Genomic DNA, 26,712 nt, shown 5'->3' with positions numbered 1-26,712 from the left:
CATTTATTTTGCAGAGTAATCTAACCGTATCCATAAAGGTTTTAAATAGTGATAAGTTTCCCGAGCTCTTTGGACAGGTACATACCAAAAGGGTCATTACACTCCATGATCAGCCTAATGAGTGCCAAGTACAGTGAAACAGTTACACCCCAGAATCTGGTTGCAGTACCTTTAGATGTTTGCTGTGTGATGAAACGACTTTCTTACAACAGTGGCTACGTGGTGATCAAACAGTTAATTGTTGATAAAAGTTCCCAGATCCCTGTGGGATCATTTTATCAGGGTTTTTTTTTTTTTCCCGACAATGTGATGGTTTCAAGCCGAGTCATGCTTGCCAAAGGATATGATTATACATTTCTGGGTATTTAGTTTTAGTCAATGGTTTTGACACCAGCTGTTTGTTTGTGAAAGTCCCTGTTGGAGGATCTTTGTGTCCTTTGGGGAGTTTGTGATGTCACCAAGTTTGCAGTTATCTAAAAATTTGGCCAACCACAAACCCTTAACGTTAGCATTGACCTTCGTGAAGTAAATGCCAAAGAGAAGTGGCCCAAGGAAAGAACCCTGGGGTACACTGCTAGTGACATGTCTTTTTGAGAAGGTCAGTCCACCCACCCTGACTTACTGGGTTCTGTTTGTGAAAATGGCACATACTGCCTACCTTGACCTGGCTAAGGCACTTGATACAATACCCCACTCGAGCATTTTAAGCAAACAAACACATGGATATAGGCATATAGGCATGCACCCATATGTTCCATGCTGGATGGTCAGCTGGCTCTTCGATAGGACCCAGGAAGTTGGGATAGGAGAGGCAACCTCCACAAAGAGATGAGTCACTAGTGGAGTCCCTAAGGGCTATGTGCTGGGTCTGCTCCTTTCCAGCATCTACTTCTCAGAAATGAAGATCAGTGTCAAGGGCCTCTGGCTGTCCTAGTTTGCAGATGATGGCAGGATTCTATGTCTGTTCCTACTTTGCAAAGACACTAACATCCTACAGGAAGGACTAACATGGACAAATGACTGGTGTTAAAGCTAGGTCTTAAAACTCAGTGCTAAGAAATACGTAATAGTACCCTTTTGGAAGTCAGCCACCCTAGGAAATTACCTCATCAGTAACACACCCCAGAGAGTAGAACTGTTAGTCAGGGATTTAGGTACGTATATAGATAGTAACCTGGCTTTTAACAAGCATGTGTCAAGGTAGTAAGGAAAACATTCTATTTTGCTCACCTTATAAGCAAGGGCATGGCACCTAAGTCTAAGGACCTCATCGTTGCACTATGTTCGACCCTCCTCCAGCCCATCATTGAGCACAACACCCCCCTCAATATGTACATGACCAGCTACATGCCGCAACTGGAATGTCCACATAGGTTCCTAAAAAAATAAATAAATAATAATAATACAGGACATAAACAGCATGTCGTATGCAGAGTGTGGTGCATGCAAATATTGTAAATATATTCATGAAGGTTCATATGTAATTTTAGCTAACCACCCATGGACCATACTCTGCCCTGAAGCAGGTAATTATAAAAGTAAAACAATACTTTATTTAGCCTGCTGCTTCATCAGTGATGTCTTCTTTTTGGGCAAAACTGAGAGGCTGCTGAGCTAAAGGTTATACAAGTATAAGCATGATCTAAAAAAGAAAGTTTAGTAATGCACTTCATAGAGAAGCCGCGGTGGTACAGCGGTAGCATTGTTGCCTTATGGCAAGAGGTTCTCCTGTTCGATTCTCGATTGGAATGCCTTCTGTGTGGAGTCTGCATGTCCTCCCCGTGGTCAATTGGCCTCCGAAAGACATGCGTGAATGGGCATGCCTTCGCTGAAGGTTGGGCGTCGGGCTGACAACTCGGCACCATAAAAAAATCTACTGCCAATCATTAGCGGACCGGAGTTCCGCTGTGGCGACCCCTAACCGGGAAAAGCCAAAAAGACAAAGTAATGCACTTCATAACCACTTCGTGTGGCAATTTTAAACAATGTTGTTTTTCATTAATTTAAAGGTTTCTTTCGGCTTTTCCCGGTTAGGGATCGCCACAGCGGAACTCTGGTCCGCTAATGATTGGCAGTAGAGTTTTATGTGCTGACTTGCCGGGCCTAATGCACAACCTTCAACGAAGGAACGCCGGTTCACGCATGTCACCACACAGAAGACGCTCTAACTGAGAATCGAACGGGCAACGTCTAACTGTGAGGCGACAACACTACCGCAGCACCACCACTGCAATATGTTGTTTTTCATTAATAAAGTTGACATTTCTCCCAGGAAAGGGAGTTGGGAGAATTCACATTAGAATATAACAAATGTGTGAATGAATGTGTAAATTTTATGGGTATATATATATATATATATATATATATATATATATATATATATATATGGGTCCAATGAAAATATGCTGAATCTGTTGTTAGATGACATCTGTTTAGCCAACGAAATATGGTCGAACATAGATGATAGACAAATGTACGAGATCACACATTTCTCGGGTTAGAGAAATGTGCTCTTTGCTGGAGATTGTGTGATTTACTAACTCCTGGATCTTACATTCTCTGGGAATGGGCATATTTTTCCTACCCTGTGAAACATGCAGTCTAGCACACCTGTCTACTGTATGTAGTCAGGATGGATTAGCTATGTAGGTAGCACTAGCGCTCAAGGTTAGAGTTTGGAGGTACATTGTAGTTGCAAGTTTGAATCTCATGGCCTGCAATCTGTGTGTACCTGCATAATTAGCAGGGTATATCTGGGGCAGAGCACCCCCCCCCTAACATAGGGACTTGACCCCTGCAAAAAATGTTTTATTATTTTAAGTTTAAATTGTGCTTGCACAGAGATTGTTGCTCTGCACATACGTAGTAGTGTGTTGGTGTTTGTAAAGCTGACTTTTTTGTGTTTAACTTTGTAAATGTCAGTCTTTGAGTGTCTTGTTTAATTTCAGTAAACACATATATATCTGTATGTATATTCTGCTAATGTTTTTTGAGTATGTATTTTCCTTTAAAGAAGAAGAATCTGCTGTAATGTGAACATTTGAATTGCTTTAAGTAGAGCACTTAGTGTTGCTTTTAACATATTCTAAAGAAGTCTGTTTGATTTAATTTACATGTAGATGAAAGCACCCAATCTGAATAAAATATAGTTTTACTTGTATTATTCTGGTATACCTCATCTTATCAGCATCATTGTTTTATTTCAAACTGTGAAGTTTTTCATAGCTTTAAGCTGAAAACATTGAGTGAGATTGAAGCCCATACTGGCCTACCTAAGAAAAAAGGCCTATCACTTGCTCTACAGAAGTTGTCCAGTTGTCAGACTGGTATGGAGGATACCTCACTCCCAAAAAACAAAAGGAGATGCATTGGAAACTAGAATACCTCAAAGCCCTATAACTCCAGTATTAGCCCAAGAGCCAAAGTCGTCAGACCTGTGGAGACAGCCGGATTATGTTCAAACTGTGCCCTGCACTAGGCAGGGTAATATATTGCCCCCCCACCACCAGGATCCCACTTTTTGGTTGCCTTTCTGCAGTTACCATAAAAAATACTTCAAACCCAATGGTGCGCATGCTGTTTCCTCTTTTCTTTTGGCTTCTACAGTGATAACAGAGATTTGGATTTAATTTAGAATGGTAATTTCATATTTTACAGTAAAAACACTTAGCCATTTGCTGGACAAAACTAAAACACTGTTGGCCATTTGCTTAAAGCAGTCACAATGAAACAGACTTAACATGGGCAACAGTAAAAGGAAAAGAAACTCTTCCCTTGAAACTCACATTTGTGGAACGTGCATCTGGCAATCCATTTAACTATAAGATCTGCTAGAACTCATAGCCAAACAGCATATAGATAAGCAGTAATTAGTGTCTATGTGAAGGATGCAGAAATTGAGAGGACAAATTGCAAACCCCCTCTTCCCCCTCAATTTCTAGGTTAAAAAAGAGACAAAGACACAAAAAATCAGGAATAGATTTTAAATATTTCTCTTATATACTTGTTAGAATAAAATGCTTTGCGTTAGCAACCATTTTCTGAAGGATACAAAAGCCTGAAATTCATGCCTTTCATTATTTAACAACTGCAGTCCAGAATTATTTATCAGAAACCATAAATTTTACAAAGAGTAGACAAGAATACCTGTTTTCTGGAGACAGGCAGGGATGTAATCATGAGGGTTAATCTGTCTTTTGTAATGCACTGGAGGCAGTAATCATCTTGGAGGGGAGGAAACGCACATACACGCACAAACACTCTCTCTCCTGCAAAATTTCCATTCACCCCAGCGAACTCAAACCTGTCCAGTTAAAATCGCACTAAAATCAAATCTGTCTTGCTAAAATGATCCTACTGTTGAAAATGATCCTGCAAATCATATCTCAACTCTGTTCAGAGAGTGAAATGCAGATGTGCTACTGGGCTTGGCTTGTTGACACTGAAATTTGAGTGCTGCAAATGACTCGCCTGATAAAATGATTATGCTGCTTTTAAACAATTCACATGTACTGCTTGATTCAGAAGTATTGGCATGTAGGCTTGCTTTGGAGCTGGCTGACGCTTGGAAACGTGTGCTAAAAAAAAGTACATGCATACTAAAAAAAGTATGTGCTGATGCTGGAAGAAGACCTTAAATCTCCCATACTTTGGATGGTATAACGGGAGGTTTTTGTAATGGCCAGCCCCCCAAGCCAACACTGGGTCTTCGGCAGCTACCTAGGTTAGATATGTGCTGAATCTGGACATGTATGGAGATGCTTGATTAGCCTCAACCTCTGATGGCAGTTATTGGCAAGACCTTTGGATAGTTTGAACCCTGCACATGCTGATGTTCATCATGTTACACTGCTGCAGTCATTACACTTGGGTTATCCTGCCGTCAGGCAGTTCCCCAGTCGGCCTGAGTTCCAAAGTCTTGGTCCGGTGTCGGTTGCTTTCGCCTCCTCCCTGATGTCAGTGCGACAGGGGTATATAAGATGCAGCCGACGCCATTTTCTTCAGTCTTTCTTGCCGCGCGGTGCCCGAAGCAAAAGCAGTTCGCAAGTGCCGGTCGGCCGTCTCCTGGGATTTTCATTCTGAATCCAGAACCGAAGTCTTCTACAAAGCTAAGTACCCCGTTGGGGAAACTTTTTCTTGCCTCAGACCAATGTCAGTAAAAGTTAATAACTGTATTTCTTGTGGGAAGCAAATACCTCATAAGGATTTCCATTCTTATTGTATCCCATGCCTAGGCCCAGACCACGACGTCACTGATTGTCGATTTTGTGCTAGGTTTAACAAGTGCACCATTAAACGTCGGTTTGATTTTGCACGACATTATTTTGGTAGAAAATTCAATTATACCATGCCGTCGGAACTTCCGATGACCGGAATACATAAAAAGCGCAAAGACAAGGATAGGCATCCGAGGCCCAAAACTGACGAAGAAGCCTCTTCTAGGCCAGTCGCCGGTTCTCCGGTTTTTAGCGAGGCGCCTTCCCAGCCCCTGACAACCGCTTCTGTAGAACCACAGGCCACCTCTGACTCCTACGTGAAGATGGCTGGGTCTTCGGACACACAAGTTATTCAGCCTACCTAAACTAACCCTTCAGAGGGATTCGGAGTAGCTGAGCTACCCGCAGCTTCAGAGGGTGTTTTCAGACCTACTCAGTTAAGCATTAAACCCTCTGCTAAGTCTAAGCCTCCTTTAAAAACAAAGAAACAAATACAGAATTCTCCAGGACAGGCCTCCATGCCTAAGAAACAAATGCTCAAAATGGCCGAAGACCTAATCACTCTGATCAAGGGGTCCCATTCCCCTCCTGATAAACGGCCTAGACAGGATGCAGACTACGATTCATCCGACCAGGTGTCCATCTTTCAGATTCATCCTCAGACCTAGGATATTCTTTACCCCCTTATGAGGATTCTGATGCTGAGGAGTCAATTCCATCTGCCTTTACGCCTGAGGACTACTCCTTTGGGGAAACCTTACATACCATGAGGGAGCATTTCCATTGGGAAGGCCAGGATTACTCAGAATCCTAGGAAAGGCTGAAAGACTTCCTTTTATTACCTCAACACAGACCCCTTGCTATTCCGCCAGTGTTAGATATTGTGGATGATGTGTATACTGAATCCAGCTTAAATCCTGATTCCTTACCTCCAGCCCCAGTTAAACCTGACAGATACTACAGAGTTCCCTGACTCTCACAAATTTCTGTATAAAAGTCGTGTTGCTGACCCTGAAACCCCAAAGGGGTTAAGGCCTCATCAGCCAAGAATCCAGTTCCCTCTGACAGAGATTCCAGAGCATTAGACAGATGGGGAAAGAAAGTATATATGTCTGCAACTTTAGCAATGAGAGCCTTAAATTGCCAGTTTCACATGCTAAAATATCAGCAATTTTTACTGTCTCAGTTGAAACAAAAAATGTTTCCAGATTCAGATCCTCCTAATTTTAAAGAAATACAGGATTTATTGCATGCAGCTGAACAAGTGGGAAAACATACTTTGCAATGTGGTTTTGATTCTTTAGAGGCCTCCTGTAGAGCAGCAGTTACAGGCTCTGTCATTAGAAGACATGCTTTGTTAAAAGAACATACGTTACCAGATCATGTTAAAGCAAAATTATTGGATGCACCTTTGCAGCAGGATGTGTTATTTGGAATTAAGGCAGAAGAGGTATTAAAGAAAATGGAGGATAAGGCAAAATCTATGCAAATGGTAAAGGATTTCTTACAGGTTCAGCCTCCTAGATTTAGCAAAAATTGGCCAACTAAGAATTGGTCCTTTCCAGTTACAGACAGACCTCAAAGGGACAGATACAGACGTCCAAGAGGTAGAGGTCAACCACAAGGTCCTTACAGGCCTCGACAATGGGTTGCATCAGGACAGAAAGAAGGGGAAGATAGGCCCCAACCATATAAAAAGCAGCCCCAATGACTTCCCACTACAGCTGCCAAACAACTCTCTCTTGGCAGCCCCCTCAGGAGGAAAACTGGCACTTTTCCATCACAATTGGCATATGATCACCAAAGACAAATGGGTTCTCAACATTGTATCTCAACGTTACAGGTTCCACTTTCACACTCTGCCAAGGTTAAAAGGAATGCCAAGTCTGCCACCAAATCAATGGGTAGAGGCTCAAAAACAAATTACAGCACTCATGGATATGAGAGCTATTCAAAAGGTACCACCACAGGAGCAAGGACAAGGATTTTACTCAAGACTCTTTCTGGTTCCCAGAAAGGACAAAGCCTGGAGGCCCATTCTGGATCTTTCTTCTCTAAACACTTACCTGGATGTTCCGAAATTCAAAATGTTGACACTACAGCAGCTTCTTCCCATGCTGGGCAAGAAAGCTTGGCTCATGACCTTGGACCTCAAGGAGGCATACCTGCATGTCCCTATCAGACAAAACTGCAGAAGATACCTCAGATGCATAGCTGGTTCAATGCACTATCAATTCTCTGCACTGCCCTTTGGCTTATCTACTGCGCCCAGGGTCTTCGCAAAGTGCCTGTCACCAGTAATAGCATTTTGCAGACAGAAAGTTATTCAAATTTATCCGTACCTGGACGACTGCCTGATTCAAGCAGAGAGCAAGGACATTCTTCTAAAGCATCTGGCGTTTGTAAAAAAGTTAAGTTGCCTAGGGTACACAGTAAACGAAAAGCAATCAAAACTAGTGCCCTCACAAGAGATAATATTCCTGGGTGCCAGCTTGAACACAACAGCCCAGATGGCTTATCTCACGTCAGACAAGCAACGACAACTGACTCAGTACTTTCAATTGATGGCAACAAAGACCCAACTCCCTGCAAGAAAAATTCTGCAGGCCTTGGGTTACATGGCATCTTGCATACTACTTATTCCATATGCCAGACTGCATATGAGGAAACTACAATGGTACCTAAAGAATGTATGGTCTCAACACTGTCAGAGTTTGGAAACAGTTATACCACTAATTCCATGCCTTCAACAGGAGTTTCAAAGGTGGGCTCAAGCTTGTCACCTCAACAAGGGACAGCCTTTTACTCAACCCACAGCCAGGCAAACACTGACAACAGATGCATCGGATTACGCCTGGGGAGCACACATGGCAGGCAAATGTATTCAGGGCAAGTGGCCCACAGAACAAAGGCATCTTCACATCAATCAAAAAGAGATGCTAGCTATACAAAATGCCCTTATAGCCTTCAAGGACCTGCTGCATCCAGGACAACTACTACTAAAGACAGACAACACCACAGTTATGTGGTACATAAACAAGCAAGGGGGCACTCACTCCTACCCCCTCTGCAGACAAGCCATGTCCTTGTGGAACACAGCTCTAAACTATCAAGTTCATCTGCAAGCACAATTCCTGCCAGAAAAACACACTGGCAGATGACTTAAGCAGAAACATCATGGATCCCCACGAATGGGAATTGAATCCACAAATATTCAGGATGATAACACAGAAATGGTGGAGCCCGGACGTAGATCTGTTTGCATCCCCCCATGAACTGCCAGCTACAGAAATTCTGCACAAGGAGTTACCATCCACAAGCATGGAAAGTGGATGCCCTCTCATTCAGCTGGAAAAGCCTAACAGTTTATGCCTATACACCATTGCCTGTACTGCCCAAGGTACTCCAGACAAGATAAACCAAAAATGATTCTGATTGCCCCAGACTGGCCAAGCCAGCACTGGTACACAATCCTAAAGACCTTGTCTCAAGGGCCAGCCTGGACTTTACCTCAAATCCCTCATCTGCTGACCCAAGAAAACAATCAGATCCTGCACAGCCAACTCAGAACCGTAACTCATCACAGCCGAGTGACGTCTCCAGACGTTGCTGCAGTTACACCCTACTGCTCCTCTAGGAGTCAAATATTGCCTGTTCATATTTGCATTAATAATTTCAAAACCATGTTACATACAAGGTATTGGAAAATTTTATCTTGAAGCATACATGATAGCAAACACAATTGTATTGATATATGACCTCTGTCAATGGGTAGTTGTTAAAAATGTAAGGTGATAACTTCAGTTTTTAAATGCTGAAGCCACACCCACTAGGGTTTAAAGGTACACACTCAAAAGAGCTCTACTGGAGGGAATGAGTTCTGGCTGCATGGCGAATAATATAGCCAGTAAGAACACATCTCTCTCTAAAGCAGTTATGGATGTCATTTTGGAAGCCAGGAGGCCCAGCACCAGGAAATCTTATGCAGAAAAATGGAAGAGATTCTGTGCTTGGAACCAGGCACAAGGACTTTGAGCTGCTTGTTCCTAATATTCCTCAGATTTTGCAATACCTGAGATGCTGGACAAAGGCCTAACCTTCTCATCAATAAAGATCCATGCTTCTGCCATTTCAGCTCATTACAATACGGAACCTCCTATTTTCTCTCATCCACTACTAAGACAGTACCTCAGATGGGCAGAAAACATAAGACCCCCAAGAAGAGCACCTATTCCAACATGGGACCTCAACTTTGTCTTGGAAAAGCTCACACTGCCTCCTTTTGAGCCAGCCAATACAGCTGCGATAAAATTCTTATCATGGAAAACTGCTGTGCTCCTAGCAATAACTTCAGCTAGCAGAGTCTCAGAGTTACAGGGATTAATGGCAGTGGAACCTTTTATCATTTTTCATCCAGACAGGGTTTCTCTCACGACAAACCCAACATTTATGCCAAAGGTAGTATCCAGCGTGGCTCTTAACCAAAACATTCATTTGCCAACCTTTTATCCAAATCCCCAGAATAAAGGTGAGAGACTTCTGCACTCTTTGGACGTACACAGACAGCAACGCTTCTATTTGGACAAAACAAAAGCTTTCAGAAAAACTGAGCAACTTTTTGTGGCATACGCTGCAGGATCACAAGTAAATGCTATTTCAAAGCAAACTATTTCAAACTGTATAGGACACTGCATTCGTTTCTACTATGCACAACATGGCAAATCAGTGCCTAAGAATATTAGGCCTCATTCCACGAGGGCAGCAGCCACATCAGCAGCCTTTCTCAGAGGAGTACCAACCAAGGAAATTTTGGAGGCTGCAAATTGGAGTTCAGTGCACACTTTTACCAAGCACCATCACTTACCTCTTTACTCTAAATCCAGAGCAGGCTTTGCCACTGCAGTTTTGCAGGGCCTCATAGCCACTCCTAATCCTATTTAGACCCAGCCGCCCAACCTCAGCTTTGGGATTCAACCCAAGTGTAATGACTGCAACAGTGAAACACGATGAACATAGTACAGTTGTGTACCTACCATAAATGTAGATGTTTGAGTGTATTCACTGTTGCAGTCCAGGTTACCCTCCCACCATCCCCCTATCATTGCTGGGACTTATCTATACTTCTCTGTTCTATACAACCTATGTGGTGTATTTGCTTGTAGAAGAAGGTAATGTTTATGTTAGTGCATGAGTTTTTTATTTGCAAATTTATTTAGCCTAACCTTTTGGGGGCACCTGATATCTGGGGCAAGAAAAACTGAAGAAAATGGCGTCGGCTGCATCTTTTATACCCCTGGCGCACTGACGTCAGGGAAGAGGCGACAACAACCGACGCCGGACCAGGACTTTGGAATTCAGGCCGACTGCAGGTAGCCTGCCAGCAGGATAACCAAAGTGTAATGACTGCAACAGTGAATACACTCGAACATCTACATTTATGGTAGGTACACAACTGTACTTTCCTTGTAGTTTTCTTGGGCCATAGCCAGGGCTTTGTGATTTTGATAACACAAGACATTGACTAATAAGGCAATATAGCCTTCCTGTTTTACTCTTAGAGGGGAGGACTGAACAGGCAATGGTGCAGGTGAATGTCACCTTTATGCTAGATATGTCAGGGTGTCTACGGTAAAGATGCCAATTTTGAAAGAGTGGGTAGATGTTGGACCTCATCCTGCAGCAGCATTTGTGATCACACTTCAGTGTCTATGAGTATAGTAAGTTGGTAACGCAACTGTACTTTCTGGATCAGTTGCAAGAGTGTAAAACTCCATGCTTAGGGTTATAAAAACTTTTCCCCCATTGAAAACCAAAGTTTCATTCCAGATTATTATTATTTTTTTTTTATTTTAAGAGGGATTCAAACTTGAGGTATTCACAACTGTATCATAGAACCAATAAATGACAAAGTGGAAAATTTATGTGAGCCCTTAGAACATGAATATGCATTAATTATTCTTTTATTGTCTTTATTACCAATCTTTTTTAGGGAACTTGTAAGTGCCCAAGAGAAAAATAAGTACAAGTTTGCACCAGCTGCTTTGCCACAAGACTTCTGCACTTTCTTTCAAGGTAAGTTGTCTTTCAGAATATCACAGAGGATTTTGTTGCTCTGAAAAATATTTTAATCACTCAAGCAACTTTGTTTCATTGATATTTTTTTCTCATTTTACTTGTTTATAGCAGTTTAATATAAAAATTAGAGTTAGAAGCTGAGTATCTGATGTGCAAAAAAAAAAAGATATTGCAGTTTACTAAAAGCGGGCACCATTACACTTTCACCTGTACATCCCATTTTGGATGCTTTCCTGGATGCCTTTTCATCAATTTCCACTGCTTCTGGTTCTCACCCTCCAGCACTTAAAAACCTGATATGTTTTACAAAGTCCCAAAGAGTTCAAGTTCATTTATAAAAAAAAAATTGGGTGATACCCCTATTTTTTTTATTTCTACAGACAAGCCATCTGAACTATTACGTGCTACTAATGCCCTTTCTCATGCAAAGGTAGCAGAACAGTAGACACATATGGAAAAAAAGGTGTACACTTCCTCTACTGTGGCTCTCAGAGCTGTGAATTACCAGACTCGGATGACAAAATATTTGCTATCTATTCTGGCTAATTTGCATAAAACTTTTGTCTTCTCTAGAAGTACCTGACATTAAGCAGCAGGCTATGTCTGCGGGGGCTCAGGCTTTCAAGGTAGCTAGGTGTAGCATTAAGTGGTTATGATGCAGTGGAAGCTTCTTCCAGAGCAGCTGCTACTGGATCTGTATTTTGAAAGTACCCATGGTTTCATTCATAGCCCTTGCCTGAGGACATTAAAGCTAAGCTTCTGGATTCCCCCCTGAATAGGGAGTTGTTTGACCCAGAAGTGGCCAACTTGTTTGAAGGCTTACAAGTACAAGCTAAAATTATGAAGGATTGCAGACAAATTTTCCTCAATTCAGTCCCCGAGTATCAAGAGGAACTACCTAACTAAGCCTACTACTTCTCTTATATGGACTTTAAGCTCCCACAAAAGGGTATGAAAATACCTCGAAAGAGATTTCACGACAAACCAGACAGGGATTCCATGTTTGGAGGGCCTCTCTCTCCAGACAAAGCAGCCTATTTTCTGCCTCCTCCTGCACCCCCTTGGTCCATCCCACCTTAAAAATACTGACCTCATCTCTTTTGACATGGCAGCCCATAACTTCAGTCAAATCGGTCCTTTCCATTGTCCAGTATGGTTATAGGATGACTTGGAATGAGATTCCACAATTCAGAGGCATCCCACCACACCTTAGCAATCAGGTAAACCTCTTGCCTTCTGTTCTACAAGCCCTGCATGAACAAGGTACAATAGAGTCTGTTCCACAACACTGTAGGAAATGGTTTTATTCCAAACTTTTTCTCTTACCCTGAAAAGAAGAAGAATTGAGACCTGTACTGGATTTGTTCCATCTCAGTACTTTCTAAATCTCTCCTCATTCAATATGTAGTCACTACAGACTCTTACCTTTCATTCTTCCTTAGGCCTGCCTGGTGTCTTTGGCCCTAAGGATGCCTATATCCACATCGTAATTCAACCTTCTTTCAAGAAATTTCTAAGATTTTCAACTTGTTCATTACACTTTCATTTCTCTGCATCACCCTTTGGGTTGTCTACAACCTCCAGGATTTTTACAAAGTGCCTGGCAGGAGCCATGGCTTTTTGTAGAACTCAGTGAATTCATAGGTTTCGACATCTGGGTGACCTGTTAATACTGACACCCTCTCAGCAGATTATTTTACAATATTAGACTTCCCTATCTCCTTCCTACAGAATCTGGGGTTCACAGTGAACTTAATCTACAATGAATTCTTCCCAAGACATGTTTTTATCCTGAGTAGCAGGCTCGACATGCACCTCATACAGGTCTTCCTACCATAACCGAAGGTGCAGGCCTTCTCCAACTACTTTCATTCTCTCATGCCCCCTTCAGTTCTCCCCTGCGAGGGAAGTTTTCAGGGCCCTGGGATTCATGTCAGTATCCATACCCATGGTGCCCTTTGCAAGACTTCAGTTGAAAAACTTCCAGTGGTACCTAAAATCTGTATGGGTTCAGCATTGCCATCCTCTGGGCACTTATTTCTTTCCTGTCTAAAGAAAAAATGTCATTGGTAGATAGCACAGGTAGACTTCAACCCAGGCCTTCCTTTCAAGCTGCAGATAGCTCACTAAGACCTGTGCACAGATGCTTCAAGGTGTAACTTAGGAAACATGGATAGGCTTCCTGAGGATCCAGGGGCAATGGCCACCAAAGAAGAAATCAGAGCACATCAAGTTGAAGGAAATGCAGGCACTGATTCAGGCCCTGCAGATTTTTTCCTCACACTTGGTCTTCAGGTCTTCTCAGAATCTCCACAGACAACACTACAGTCATGTGGTACATAAACAGACGTGGGGTTAGTCTTATCAGCTATGCAGATTGGATCTTCTGGTGTGGGAACAGGACATAAAAGCAAACTTATCTCTCCAAGCAGTTTATATTCCCTCTCAGGAGAATGCCATGAACTTTTTAAGCAGCTGAAGGGAAGACCCCTCGAATGGATGCTGGATGAGAGGTCTTCCTAGACATGGCCCACAATTGGGATAGTCCCCTCAGATGCATGTGTTTGCCTCCATTCACAGCAGGCAACTGCAGTTGTTTTGTTCCAGGACTCCTTTCCCTCAGGCATGGAGGATGGATGCCGTGGTTTCCTTGGGAAGGGAGGTTTCTTTATGCCTCCCCCCTCTGCTTCTACTCCCGAAGTTCTTGCTAAAGATCCAGAGGGATAAACCAAAAAACTTACTGATGACTCCCTTTTTGTCCAGGAGCGGTGGTTTCCCTTTCTCCATCACCTAGCTAGGCATCATCACCACACGTTGCCACACAAAATGGACTTGCTCATGCAACACAAGGGCTGTCTAATTCATCCCAATCTATCATCTCTCAAACTGACAGTATAAATGATAGGATTCTGATCCCTTTAAGGCATCAGTTTTCTGAGGATGTGCTACAGGTTCTTCAGGAGGCAAGGAAACCTACCACTAGAAAGTCTTGTCTGTCCAAATGGAAAACATTTTCTGCCTGGTGTTGTGCTAGAAAACAGGACCATATACAAACTGGAGTTCCTACTGTCTTCTCTTACTTCTGTGAGCTACTAAAAGCTCATCCAGACTACTCCTTGATCAAGGCGTGCTTGCTTGTAGATCCCCCACTACTACCACCTAGAAAAACTATTCCTCCTCCTTATGGCCTTAACTTTGTCATACAAAAACTCACTCTACCTCCCTTTCAACCAGCAGCTTCTCTTCTCCCAAATTTTGTATTTGGGAAACCATCTTTCTTGTACCCTTTACTTTAGCTAGAAGAGTTTCTGAGCTCCAAACCTTAATGGCATGCCCTCTTTTCCTTAACTTTCATAAGGAAAAAGGAAAAAAATCTGTACAAAAATTTGATTGCGACAAACCCAAGGAATAATTTATGCTCTACAATGTCCCTGTAAATTATCTTATATTGGAGAAAGCCAGCGGCCTTTCAGAGTTAGATTTCAGGAACATGTTAGGGCAGTGGTTCCCAAACTTTTTCGTTTCTCAGCTCCCTTGTTGAATCCATGTTTTCACAAGGCACCCCCCCCCCGTCAAATTCTAACAAGTATACTTTGCGAAATAGCTAAATAGGAAATAGAATATTTGTTTCTAGGTAGTTAATAATCTTGACTTGCGTGGTGAAAACCCTGTATTCACACAGAGTAGAAAATGTCCGTAATGATTTCAAAAGTTGTTTTTTTTGTTGTATTTTTCATTTTGGCATTTTTATTCTTTTGCTTTTAAGAGTCATTAATTAACTTTGTTTATTCTTATCACCTATCTTGGGGTCAGCAATGCATCTACATACTGTGGGAATAGAACCCACAGTCTTCTGCATCAAAAGCAAGTATTTAACTTGTTATGCTATTAACAATGCAAGCAGACTCAGCATAAGCAACACTAAACTTCTCTTCCCCTGAAGCTCTCCGCTCCTTGTAAAATCCCCTCAACACGCAACTGTATCTCTCAACTTTGCAGCGCAAAAAATCTGGAAAAAGCCAAATTTTATTGGGGGTGGGGACACAAGCCCAAAAACCAAGGACACATTTTAAACATTGCTTGTATAATTTTGGAAAGTTGCTAGAATAAAATGTGTTATCACCATACATTTCACTGCCAAGACTTGAACCCAGGACCCTGTGCACAACATTCAGAGCAACATACCACTGTACCAAATCAGCAGTTTCCTGAAAGATAGGAACTTTAGGAAGGCTGAATCTTAAATGGCTGTCATTTACAGAATTCAGTTCTCACTTCTCACCATAGCTGTCTACCTCTTAGCACAAAACCCTGGACAAAGCCAATAATGGGGGAATACAGAATTCAGTTCTTACTTCTCACCATAGCTACTTTCAGCCTGTTAGCAAAAAAAAAAAAACCTGGACAAAGCCAATAATGGGGGAATACAGCCCCCAAAATAGAGACAAATTTCTAATACTGATGTTATAAACTAAGAAAAATGCTAGAATAAAAGGTTTTGTGTTGCCATTTATTTTCTGAAGTATATGAAGTCTGAAATTCAGATGCCTGCCATTACTTAGTGAATTCAGTCCTTCAGTGATTTGCCACAAATCCTGAAAACCACAGATTTTATGAGGAACAGATAAAAAAATGAGGCATAAGTTTACAAGTGGTGGTGACTAGGGACTTTAGGCTCTTTTTTATCCTTTACCCTAAGGTACAGGGTTAGAGCCTTCTTCTAGTCACCAGGTATATTACATCGGGGCATTTACACACACACACACACACACACACACACACACACACACACACACACACACACACACACACACACACACACACACTACTTCACCAGAAATTCTTTCAATTCCTTGTGATGTTTGATTTTTGTGTGCCCTTAAAGGCTAATGAAATGGAAACATCTACTGTACGCTCACTTTCATTTCTATTTGTTTAGAGTTAATAACCACTAAGAAATCTACTCTTTCAGCTATGCGTAATTCAGATTTAATGAAGTATATATGCATCTCTGTTTCCTTCATCACTAAATGTGTCTTACTTGAATGCTTTCATTTACATTTAGACTGTTTCGTCCCTGACCTGTACACACACGTAGTTATGCTTCCATTTTCTGCAGTCAAGTCTTAGCACCAATAAAAGGCACTTCAGGACTTTTGTCACAAAGAAAGATTCATTATGTTGCTCAGTGCATGCCATTGCTGAATTAGCTGATAATCTCCCATTATAAAATAAAAGGGAGCATTTCTAAATGGTGTGAGTTCAGAGCGAATGTGTCCTGATTTCATTGGTAAAATATCAAGCAATACTTAATATAATATAATGACTGATAAGGATTCAGTTAAATGAAGCAAAAGTAAGTTTTTCAGCAAACCATTTAATGTAGAGACAACCAAAGAATATACCCAAACTTTATTATAATTAATACCATCTTAATTGCAAACTAACTGTATCCAAAGTAATATATAAGCCTTATGATTAAAGAGACTGTGTCCATTTGCAAGTTGCAGTGCCATTACTAATTATTTCTAAAACACAGCACATCCCCTGGATTATGATGCTTTGCTAATCAAATAACTGCCATCTACAATTTGGTAGATATGTAACAGTCATAACTACTTGCATATTTTCTTTTTTCACTGATTATCAGTTTTTTCAGATGTAGACATGGTAAAACATTTACTGAAGAGCAGTGCTAGAAGACGCATTTCATTCATCTGAACAAGAATAAATCACTACTTCACTTTGTTCACCTGAACAACAATAAATAACCACTTCACCAGAAATCTGTTCATTCACCCTGGCTGGCCGCTAATGATAAATCCACCCACTCACATTATAAGGAATCCGAATAGATCCAAATGTGTGTGCACTGACCGACCGTTGTTGGAAAGAACCGCTCGCATTTGAAAGCAACGGAGCGATAGAACTGCTTGCATTTGAAAGTAGAAGATCCATTTTCCCGCTCACATCGATTGCCAGAAACTGAGCCCTTGAGCTCAATTCTGACAAGCTGGAAGCCCTGATGGAATTGCACACGTGATGATGTCAGCTCAAACACGGAAAAGAAAATTAAAAATAAAAAAGGGTGGGAAAAAAGTAGGAAATGAAGGGGTGCCACTCGGGAATCGTGACACCCCATTATTTGGACCCAAAACTCGGTAGAAACCGAGTAATTCGGTACAGTTGAGAGGTATGCTTCTTACTGTTTTGGATGTTTGCATTTAATTTTTCTCAATATTTCCACATTGTAGAGGACTAAAAACAAAGTACTTGTAGTTGTCCATCTGCCATAAAAGACAAATATCATTACATATCCATCCAAAAAGCTAAGAGACTCCCCTTTAATCTGAAAGCAAGCTTCCTTTTGAATTACTGCATGAATCCTGTTATTCATACTCCATAATTAAAAAAAACATTTTTTTTATTAGTCATTAGCCCTTTCTTCACACTTGCTCTTTGGGAAAATGCATGTATCAAATTGCTTCCACCCCATGGAATTTGGGCTCTATATTAGATCACTGAACACTTAACAAAGCGAACAGTGATTAATCGACCCTATGTAAGTGAAATCTTACAATGTCGAAATGTCAGAACAGCGATTTTTTTCCCATGGAAAAAAATCGTTCCAACAAAAAAAAAAATAGAAAACAATTTCAAACATTACATTAAGTGGGGGGCTTCGCCCCCTCCCCCACACTTACATATACCAACTCCAAGACCGCACTACAGTGCTAAAAATGGCAAAGTACCGAAGCGGCCAACAAATTCTTTCCCGGGGAAAGAATTTGCTTAACAGCCGCTTTGATTTTTTTGCGTTTTCAACCTTTTATGTTCAACCAAGATGCATTTGAAAGAATGCATCTTCGGTCTTGTAATATAGACCCTGGAATTTGCCTCCAGAAGAAATTATGAAAATAAAGTTGTCTGTGTTCTGAAAGTAACTTGTCAATTAACTCCATGAACAATGAGTCTATTGGTACTTGAAAATGTAGTCATAGACCTAGGAGCTTTGATTTAGTAACTCCCTCTCTTTTTGCAATGGTTGTCCGGAAATCCTTTAGTTTAACACAGCTAATTGCCTAAGCAGCCACAAAATAAACCGGAAACTAATAAGCTTAGTAACTATAGTTCACGATGCCCCTGTGAGGAAGCCGTGGCTCCCCAGGGCGGCGCACACTTTGGAAGCCTGTGTGTTAAGGACATACAGAATGTATGTCTTGAAAGCCCTCTGGCTCTCCATTTTAGGGATTTACATAATAGTGATGTTTCTCTGTTAAAAGGTTGTGTTTTAGAGCAAATAATTTCATATATGGGGGAGGGAATTAGTTTAAAAGACAAATTATTACATAAGGAAACAGTGTATATTTTAAAATATAATACTCTAGTCCCTAAGGGGTGTTAAATATGGAATGTGACTAGAAGCATGTAATTGAATAATCAGTGTTGATTGTTTATTGTTATGTTTATTTAATGTGTTAGTAGGAATGTCTTTTTGTACACCAGTGAAGGCGATTTGGCTGAGGCGCTAGAGATAAATAAAACTTTGGATTAATTGTCTGTAGCCGTTCTTTATGGTGTTTTACTATTGGACTTTTTTCCGGTGGTTTTTTGTACTCCTTGATCAAGGCATACTTGCTTGCAGATCCCCCACAATTACCTAGAAAAAATAGTCCTCCTCCTTATGACCTTAACTTTGTCATACAAAAGCTCAATCTACCTCCCTTTGAACCAGCAGCTTCTCTTCTCCTAAATTTTGTACTTGGAAAACCATCTTTCTAGTAGCCTTTACTTTAGCTAGAAGAGTTTCGGAGCTCTAAGCCTTAATGGCATCCCCTCCTTTCCTTATCTTTCATAAGGAAAGGCTTTGTCTGTTGGCCAATCCTTCATTTATGCCCAAGGTAATCAATGGGCATGTTACAAAGGTATTGATTCCAGAGCTATCATGAAGTCAGCAACTTGGTCTTCTGTACGTACTTTTACCAAATACTGTAGGGTAGTTGCTTTCTCTAGATCTAGAGTCTCCTATGCCTGATCCATTCTGTCTGGTTTAATTTAAAGCTCCTCCATACCATTTTCATCCTCCCTTACCACTCACTGAGCTTTGGGAATCACCCAACAGTTTTGAATATTGTAACAGTGATCTAAGGAAGGGTGTAATACAGTTGTGTAATAATTTACCATAGCAGTAGATGTCCTGCTGATCACTCTTGCAGTGTTACTTCCCACCCTTCTCTTCACCTTCTTTGACTACATTTTGTCATCTGCTCCTCATGGACAGAGAGGGAGCCGTACCCTGCCTTCTCCCCTGTATCCTGTGGTATTTCTAGGTCTCCTGACTTTGAGATAGTCTGAGGTGTTCATGCTTGTATGTCCACTTATGCACCCTTATTTCCACAAGCTTAGGTCATATGTTGGACGTATGACTTTGTGGAAGATTTTGATTTTGGTGGCTGGATGCCAGGGTTGTTTGGCCAGATAAACCTGCAGTTTGGAATACTGGAACAGTAATCAGTAAGATATCTACTGTTATGGGAAGTTCTTCAGCAACTGATGTCCTTCCATATCAGTGTTGCAGTATTCATAACTTAAGGGATATCCTGCCAAGGATAGATAGCCCAATGTCAGGCCAATATACAAAAGCCTTTAGTACTTATAGGCACCCTAAAATACCCAGGAAAGGAACAGCCAGCATTATAAAAGTCCGATGTTTTAATAAAGCCATCAGATCTGATGAAATCTTTGGAATACTGACAAAAACACTTTGTACTACAGTGTATGCTTTAATGAGTGTTACTGTATGTTTTTGGCTTTATTAAAACATCAGACTTTTCTAGTGCTGGCTTTTCCTTTCCTGGGTACTTTAGCTTGGTTATTTGGTTTTATTTGGTAACTGGAACCTCATTGCTTTTGACTTATAGGCACCCTACAACACATGTAACTTCCCTGCACAAGGCATAGTGCATTAAGCTAGCATGTGGACGTTCACACTTAAAACTTCTTTGCCACCAGTCCAAACTCCATCCTTGAATATTGGGCTGAAAGCCCATCTACCATGCTGGTTACCAAGCTGTGTATCAGGCAAGTGCCTTGTCAGGTTTTCTTCTTTTCTTATCTTTTTTTTTTTTTTTTTTTTTAAATTGTTGTTGAGTGCCTGTCATCCAAAAAGGGAAAATGTCAGTGTGGGAGGCAGATTCTCCCTTAAAGACTATCACAACCAGTGTATTTTTTGTTTGGTTGCTTGTCATAATCATACACAGTGCTCTTTCTGCCAGGCTTTTGTCCCTAAGACCCTACATAGTCATCTGTCCTCTTTATTTGTGTACGTTGAAAACCAACGTTTTTTCAGTATGATTGGTTTTCTGTTTCCTTTTCTGTGGGACGTCCGCACAAAACACCCTTGGAGAGTCAAACACCTGGCAACATTCAGTAAGCATAGTAGGGATCTCATGATGCTATGGAGGAAACGTACCATCCTGAGGGTCAGCTGTCTGCCAAGAAACAAGCCAAAAAACATTGGTGTGATATGGCTGCTGTACAGCTATTCTCAGATGTCTCCCTTGAGGCTAGTGAAAGCCCAGGGGATCATCCAGTGATTTGCTTTGAATTCCTCTGCCATGACCCTTGTGGAGGCCAACATGGATCCAACTTCCTGCGTGTTCTCAGAGGCTTTACAAACATCTGCTCCTGATGTTGAGGGGGAATCTTGGCTGATTATATCTGAAGGACAGAGGGGAATTTCACAGATCTTAGTTAGGGAGGAGATGCCTTCTGTGCTTATTGAATATTGCCAGGAGTCTGACCCTCTGAGGGTGTTTCGTGTAGATGTCCCGCAGAAAAGGAAACTGAAAACCAAGTGTATTTCCCGTGTAGTTAAAGATCCCCAATATGAATGGCAAGATTTTACTCAGGGGTTATTTCATTCTTTAATGCTTTAAAGCCTACTAAAAGGGTATCTTTGACTGCCCCTCCGTGGTCTTCCACTCATCTTAAAAGATCCAGGGAACTAGACTCTTCAGATAAGGATTTGGATTCTTGGGATGAGACCCTGGCTTACTCTTCTCAAATTCCTTTCACCTTGGACTATGGTTCAGAGGAAGAGGATTCTATTAGTTCTGCTTCCCCTTTGGAAGAACTGTCCTTTGGGGATACTATTGCCACATGATGGAGTTAAGTGGGATTGCTGTCAAGTGTCTGACATTCAGAAAACATATTCTGAGCTCCTCCAGATGAAGTCTCCTAAACAGTCTGCTGATGTTCATCGTGTTTCACTGTTGCAGTCATTACTCTCGGGTTATCCTGCAGACAGGCCACCCGCAGTCGGCCTGAATTCCAAAGTCCTGGTCCGGCGTCGGTTGCTGTCGCCTCTTCCCTGATGTCAGTGCGCCAGGGGTATAAAAGATGCAGCCCATGCCGTTTTCTTCAGTCTTTCTTGCTGTGCGGTGCCCGAAGCAAAAGCTGTTCGCAAGTGCAGGTCGGCCGACTCCTGAGATTTTCAAATCCGAATTTCAGAACCAAAGTCTTCAGTAAAGCTATGTACCCCTTTGGGGAAACTTTTTTCTTGCTCCAGACCGATGTCAGAAAAAGTTAACAATTGTATTTCTTGTGGGAAGCAAATACCTCATAAGGATTTTCATTCTTACTGTATTCCTTGCCTAGGCCCTGACCATGACGTTGCTAGCTGTCGGTTTTTTGCTAGATTTAACCAACGCACTATTAAGCGTTGGTTCGATTTTGCATTTCATTACTTTGGCTGAAGATCTAACTATATAATGCCATCGGAACAGCTGACAACCGGAGTTTACAAAAAATGCAAGGACAAGGAAAAGGATAGGCATCCGAGGTCCAAAACCAACGACAAGACCTCCATTAGGCCAGTCGCCAGTTCGGCGGTTCTCAGTGAGGTGCTTTCGCAGCCCCTGGCGCCCGCTACCTCAGAGCCACAGGCCGCTTCCGACTCCCATGTGGAGCCAGCTGGGCCTCTGGATACTTAAGGTATTGGACACTCGGAAATCATTCCCTCAGATGGGTCCGGAGCCGCTGAGCAGGCATCGGCTTTTGAGTGGGTCTTCAGACCTACACAGTTGTATGTTAAACCATCTTCAGCTTCAAAGACTAAAGCAGTTCTAAAGACAAAGAAACAAGTACAGCATTCTCCTACTCAGACATCCATGCCAGATGCTTAAAATGGCCGAAGATCTAATTACTTTGATCAGGGGTTCCCATCCATCTCCTGATAAGAGGCCTAGGTAAGAGACAGAATATGATTCTTCTGATCAGGTTTCAATTTCCTCTGATTCCTCTTCTGAACAGGGATATTCTTTTCCTCCCTATGATGATTCTGATGCTGAAGATTCCATTCATACAGCCTCTCCTCCTGAGGATTATTCTTTTGAGGAAACCCTGCATACCATGAGGGAGCATTTTCACTGGGAGAGCCAAGATTACTCAGAATCTAAGAAAAGGCTCAGAGACTTTCTGCTACTACCTCAGCACAGACCTCTTGCTATTCCACCTATTCTAGACATTGTAGATGATGTATTTTTAAAGTCCGGCCTGTCTCCTGACTCTTTACCCCCTGCACCTGCTAAGCCAGACAGATAATACAGGGTCCCAGACTCTCATAAATTCCTATATAAAAACCCCGCTGCTGACCCAGAAACTATATCTCAGGGTCCCAAAGGGGTCAAGGCTTCCACTGCAAAAACCCCTGTCCCCTCTGATAGGGATTCTAGGGCACTGGACAAATGGGGGAAAAAAGTTTACACTTCTGCTACCTTGGCTGTAAGGGCTTTAAATTGTCAGTTTCATATGCTTAAATATCAGCAATACTTAATGTCACTGCTTAAACAGAAAATGTTGACAAATTCTGAATGTTCAGAGAACAAGGAAATGCAGGATTTATTGCATGCAACTGAACACGTGGGAAAACATACTTTGCAATGTGGTTATGATTCACTGGAGGCCTCTTGCAGGGCCGCTGTTACAGGTTCTGTTATTAGAGGGCATGCTTGGTTAAAGGAACAGAATCTGCCTGATCATGTTAAAGCAAAATTATTAGATGCTCCATTACAGCATGATACTTTGTTTGGTGCTAAAGCAGAAGAAGTGTTGAAGAACATGGAGGATAAAGTGAAATCCATGCAGACAGTTAAGGATTTCTTACAGGTACAGCCACCCAGATTTAGCAGGAACTGGCCTTCAAAAAATTGGTCCTTTCCAGTGTCAGACAGGCCACAAAAAGGCAGATACAGATGTCCCAGTGGCAGATCTCAGTCCCAAGGCTCATACAGGCTTAAACAATGGGGTGCTCCTACCTCCAAAAGCAGAGAAGACAAATCACAACCTTGCAGGAAACAGTCCCAATGACTTTCCTCTGCCAGATCCAAGCACTTATCTTTTGGCAGCCCCCTTAGGGGGAAAACTAGCATTTTTTTCACCAAATTGACAAATGATTACCCAGGACAAATGGGTCTTGAACATAGTGTCCCAGGGCTACAGGTTCCATTTTCGCACCCTACCAAGGGCAAAAGGTATGCCAGACCTGCCACACAATCAATGAGCAGAGGCACAAAAGCAAATTACATCCCTCATGGACATGAGGGCCATTCAACAAGTACCACAGCAAGAGCAGGGGCAAGGATTTTACTCTAGACTTTTCTTGGTGCCCAGAAAGGACAAAACCTGGAGACCAATACTGAACCTGTCTATACTAAACACGTTTCTGGATGTTCCAAAATTCAAGATGTTGACTCTACAGCAGCTACTGCCCATGCTGTGCAAGAAGGCTTGGCTCGTAACTTTGGACCTAAAAGAGGCATACCTGCATGTCCCAATCAGACAATCTTGCAGAAGATACCTCAGATTCATAGCTGGTTCAAAGCACTACCAATTCTCTGCACTGCCCTTTGGCTTATCTACTGCGCCCAGGGTTTTCACAAAATGCCTGGCACCAGTAATTGCATTTTGCAGACAGAGGAATTCAAATATATCCCTACTTTGACGACTGCCGTATTCAAGCAGAGAACAAAGACATTCTTCTAAAGCATCTGGCGTTTGTAAAAAGATTACTAATTTGCCTAGGGTACACAGTAAACGAAAAGAAATCAAAACTAGTACCCACTCAAGAGATAATATTCCTGGGTGTAAGCTTAAATACAACTGCCCAAGATGGCTTATCTCACGCCTGACAAACAAAGGCAACTGACCTCTTACTTCAAAAAGTTGGCAACAAAGACCCAGTTATCTGCAAGGAAAATCCTGCAGGCCTTGGGCTTCATGGCATCCTGCATTCTTCTAATTCCATATGCCAGACTACATATGAGGAAACTACAGTGGTATCTAAAAATTGTTTGGCCTTAGCATTGCCACAGCCTGGAGACAGTAATTACTCTCATTCCCTGCCTGCAACAGGAGTTTCGATGGTGGTCACAGGCCTGTCTCCACAACAAGGGTCTGCCATTCACTTTACCCACAGCCAGACAGACACTAACAACAGATGCTTCAGATTATGCCTGGGGTGGGTCCATATGGCAGGAAAATATATTCAGGGCACATGGCCCGCAAGCCAGATGCATCTTCATATCAATCAAAAAGAGATGCTAGCTGTTCAGAATGCCCTGACAGCTTTCAAGGATCTACTTCATCCAGGACAGCTACTGATAAAGATGGACAGTACTATGGCCATGTGGTACATAAGCAGGGAGAGGCACACATTCCTACCCCCTGCAGACAAGCAATGACCTTGTGGGACACAGCATTGACTTATCAAGTTCACCTGCAAGCACAATTCCTGCCAGGAAAAACAAATACTCTGGCAGACGAACTAAGCAGAAACCTCATGGATCCCCATGAGTGGAAACTGGATCCACAAGTCTTCAGCATGATAACAAGGAAATGGGGATGCCCAGACATAGATCTATTTGCCTTCCCTCACAACTGCCAATTACAGAGATTTTGCACAAGAATTTATCATAACCAAGCATGGAAAGTGGATGCCCTATCCTTCAGCTGGAAAAACCTAACAGTATATGCCTTTCCTCCACTGCCTCTCCTTCCCAAGGTACTCCTAAAGGTCAGACAAGAGAAGCCAAAAATGATACTGATTGCACCAGACTGGCCACGCCAGCACTGGTACCCAATCCTAAAGAGCTTGTCTCAAGGTCCAGCATGGATATTGCCTCAAACTTCTCACTTGTTGACCCAACAAAACAATCAGATCCTGCACAGCCAACTCAGGACCTTAAATCTGGCAGCATGGCGGATAATGTAGCCATTCAGAACACTCCTCTTTCAAAAGCTGTTATGGATGTTATCCTGGAGGCCAGGAGTCCCAGTACCATAAAATCCTATGCAGAAAAATGGAAGAGATTCTGTGCTTGGAACCAGGAACAAGGCATTGACACATATGTATCAAATATTCCTCAGATTTTACAATACCTAACTGAGATGCTGAACAAAGGCCTTTCTTTCTCATCAATTAAGATTCATGCCTCTGCCATTTTAGCCCATTACAATACGGAACCACTTATCTTTTCTCATCCTTTAATAAGGCAGTACCTCAGAGGGGCCAAAAACATCAGGCCTCCAAGGAGAGCACCAGTACCGGCATGGGACCTCAATTATGTCTTGGAAAAACTTACACTGCCTCCTTTTGAGCCAGCCTCAACAGCTGATATAAAATTCTTATCCTGGAAAACAGCTCTGCTCCTAGCAATAACCTCTGCAAGACGAGTCTCGGAGTTACAAGCACTCATGGCTGTGGAACCTGTTATCATTTTTCATCCAGACAGGGTTTCTCTGAGGACAAACCCTACATTTATGCCTAAGGCGGTGTCCAGTGTGGCCCTCAAACAATCCATTCACTTTCCTGCCTTTTATCCAAACTCACAGAACAAGGGTGAGAAAATTCTGCATTCTTTGGACATACACAGATAGCTACGCTTCTACTTGGACAGAACTAAAGCTTTCAGAAAGACTGAGCAACGTTTAGTGGCATATGCTGCAGAATCACAAGGAAAGGCTATCTCAAAACAGACTATTTCTAAATGGATAGGTCATTGCATTTGTTTCTGCTATTCACAGCATGGCAAATCAGTGCCTAAGGGCATTAGGCCTCATTCTACCAGAGCAGCAGCCACTTCAGCAGCCTTCCTCAGAGGAGTACCAACTAAATACATCTTAGAGGCTGCAACTTGGGAGTTCAGTGCACACTTTTACAAAGCACTACCACTTACCTCTTTACTCTAAATCCAGAGCAGGCTTTGCCACTCCAGTTCTGCAGGGCCTCTTAACCTCTCCTAATCCTATTTAGCTCAGCCACCCATCCTCAGCTTTGGGATTCAACCCAAGAGTAATGACTGCAACAGTGAAACACGATGAACATAATACAGTCGTGTACCTATCATAAATGTAGATGTTC

General features: G+C 42.1%; 1 protein-coding gene across 1 annotated transcript in view; it reads left to right on the top strand.

Moving 5' to 3' along the window:
- Positions 1-26,712, top strand: part of NBEAL2 (neurobeachin like 2) — a 3,059,867-nt gene that overhangs the window by 1,289,647 nt on the left and 1,743,508 nt on the right. The window contains exon 6 of the mRNA XM_044066003.1: positions 11,206-11,288. Coding sequence (XP_043921938.1) covers positions 11,206-11,288 — 83 coding nt within the window. The remainder of the gene's footprint in view (positions 1-11,205; positions 11,289-26,712) is intronic.

This window comes from Protopterus annectens, chromosome 3.part0 (genome assembly GCF_019279795.1).
Source record: "Protopterus annectens isolate FY-2018-M chromosome 3.part0, PAN1.0, whole genome shotgun sequence".
In the NCBI taxonomy this organism is placed as follows: Eukaryota; Metazoa; Chordata; order Ceratodontiformes; family Protopteridae; genus Protopterus; species Protopterus annectens.
Note: the sequence above shows the minus strand (reverse complement) of the source record. Positions and strands in the feature narration are given on the sequence as shown.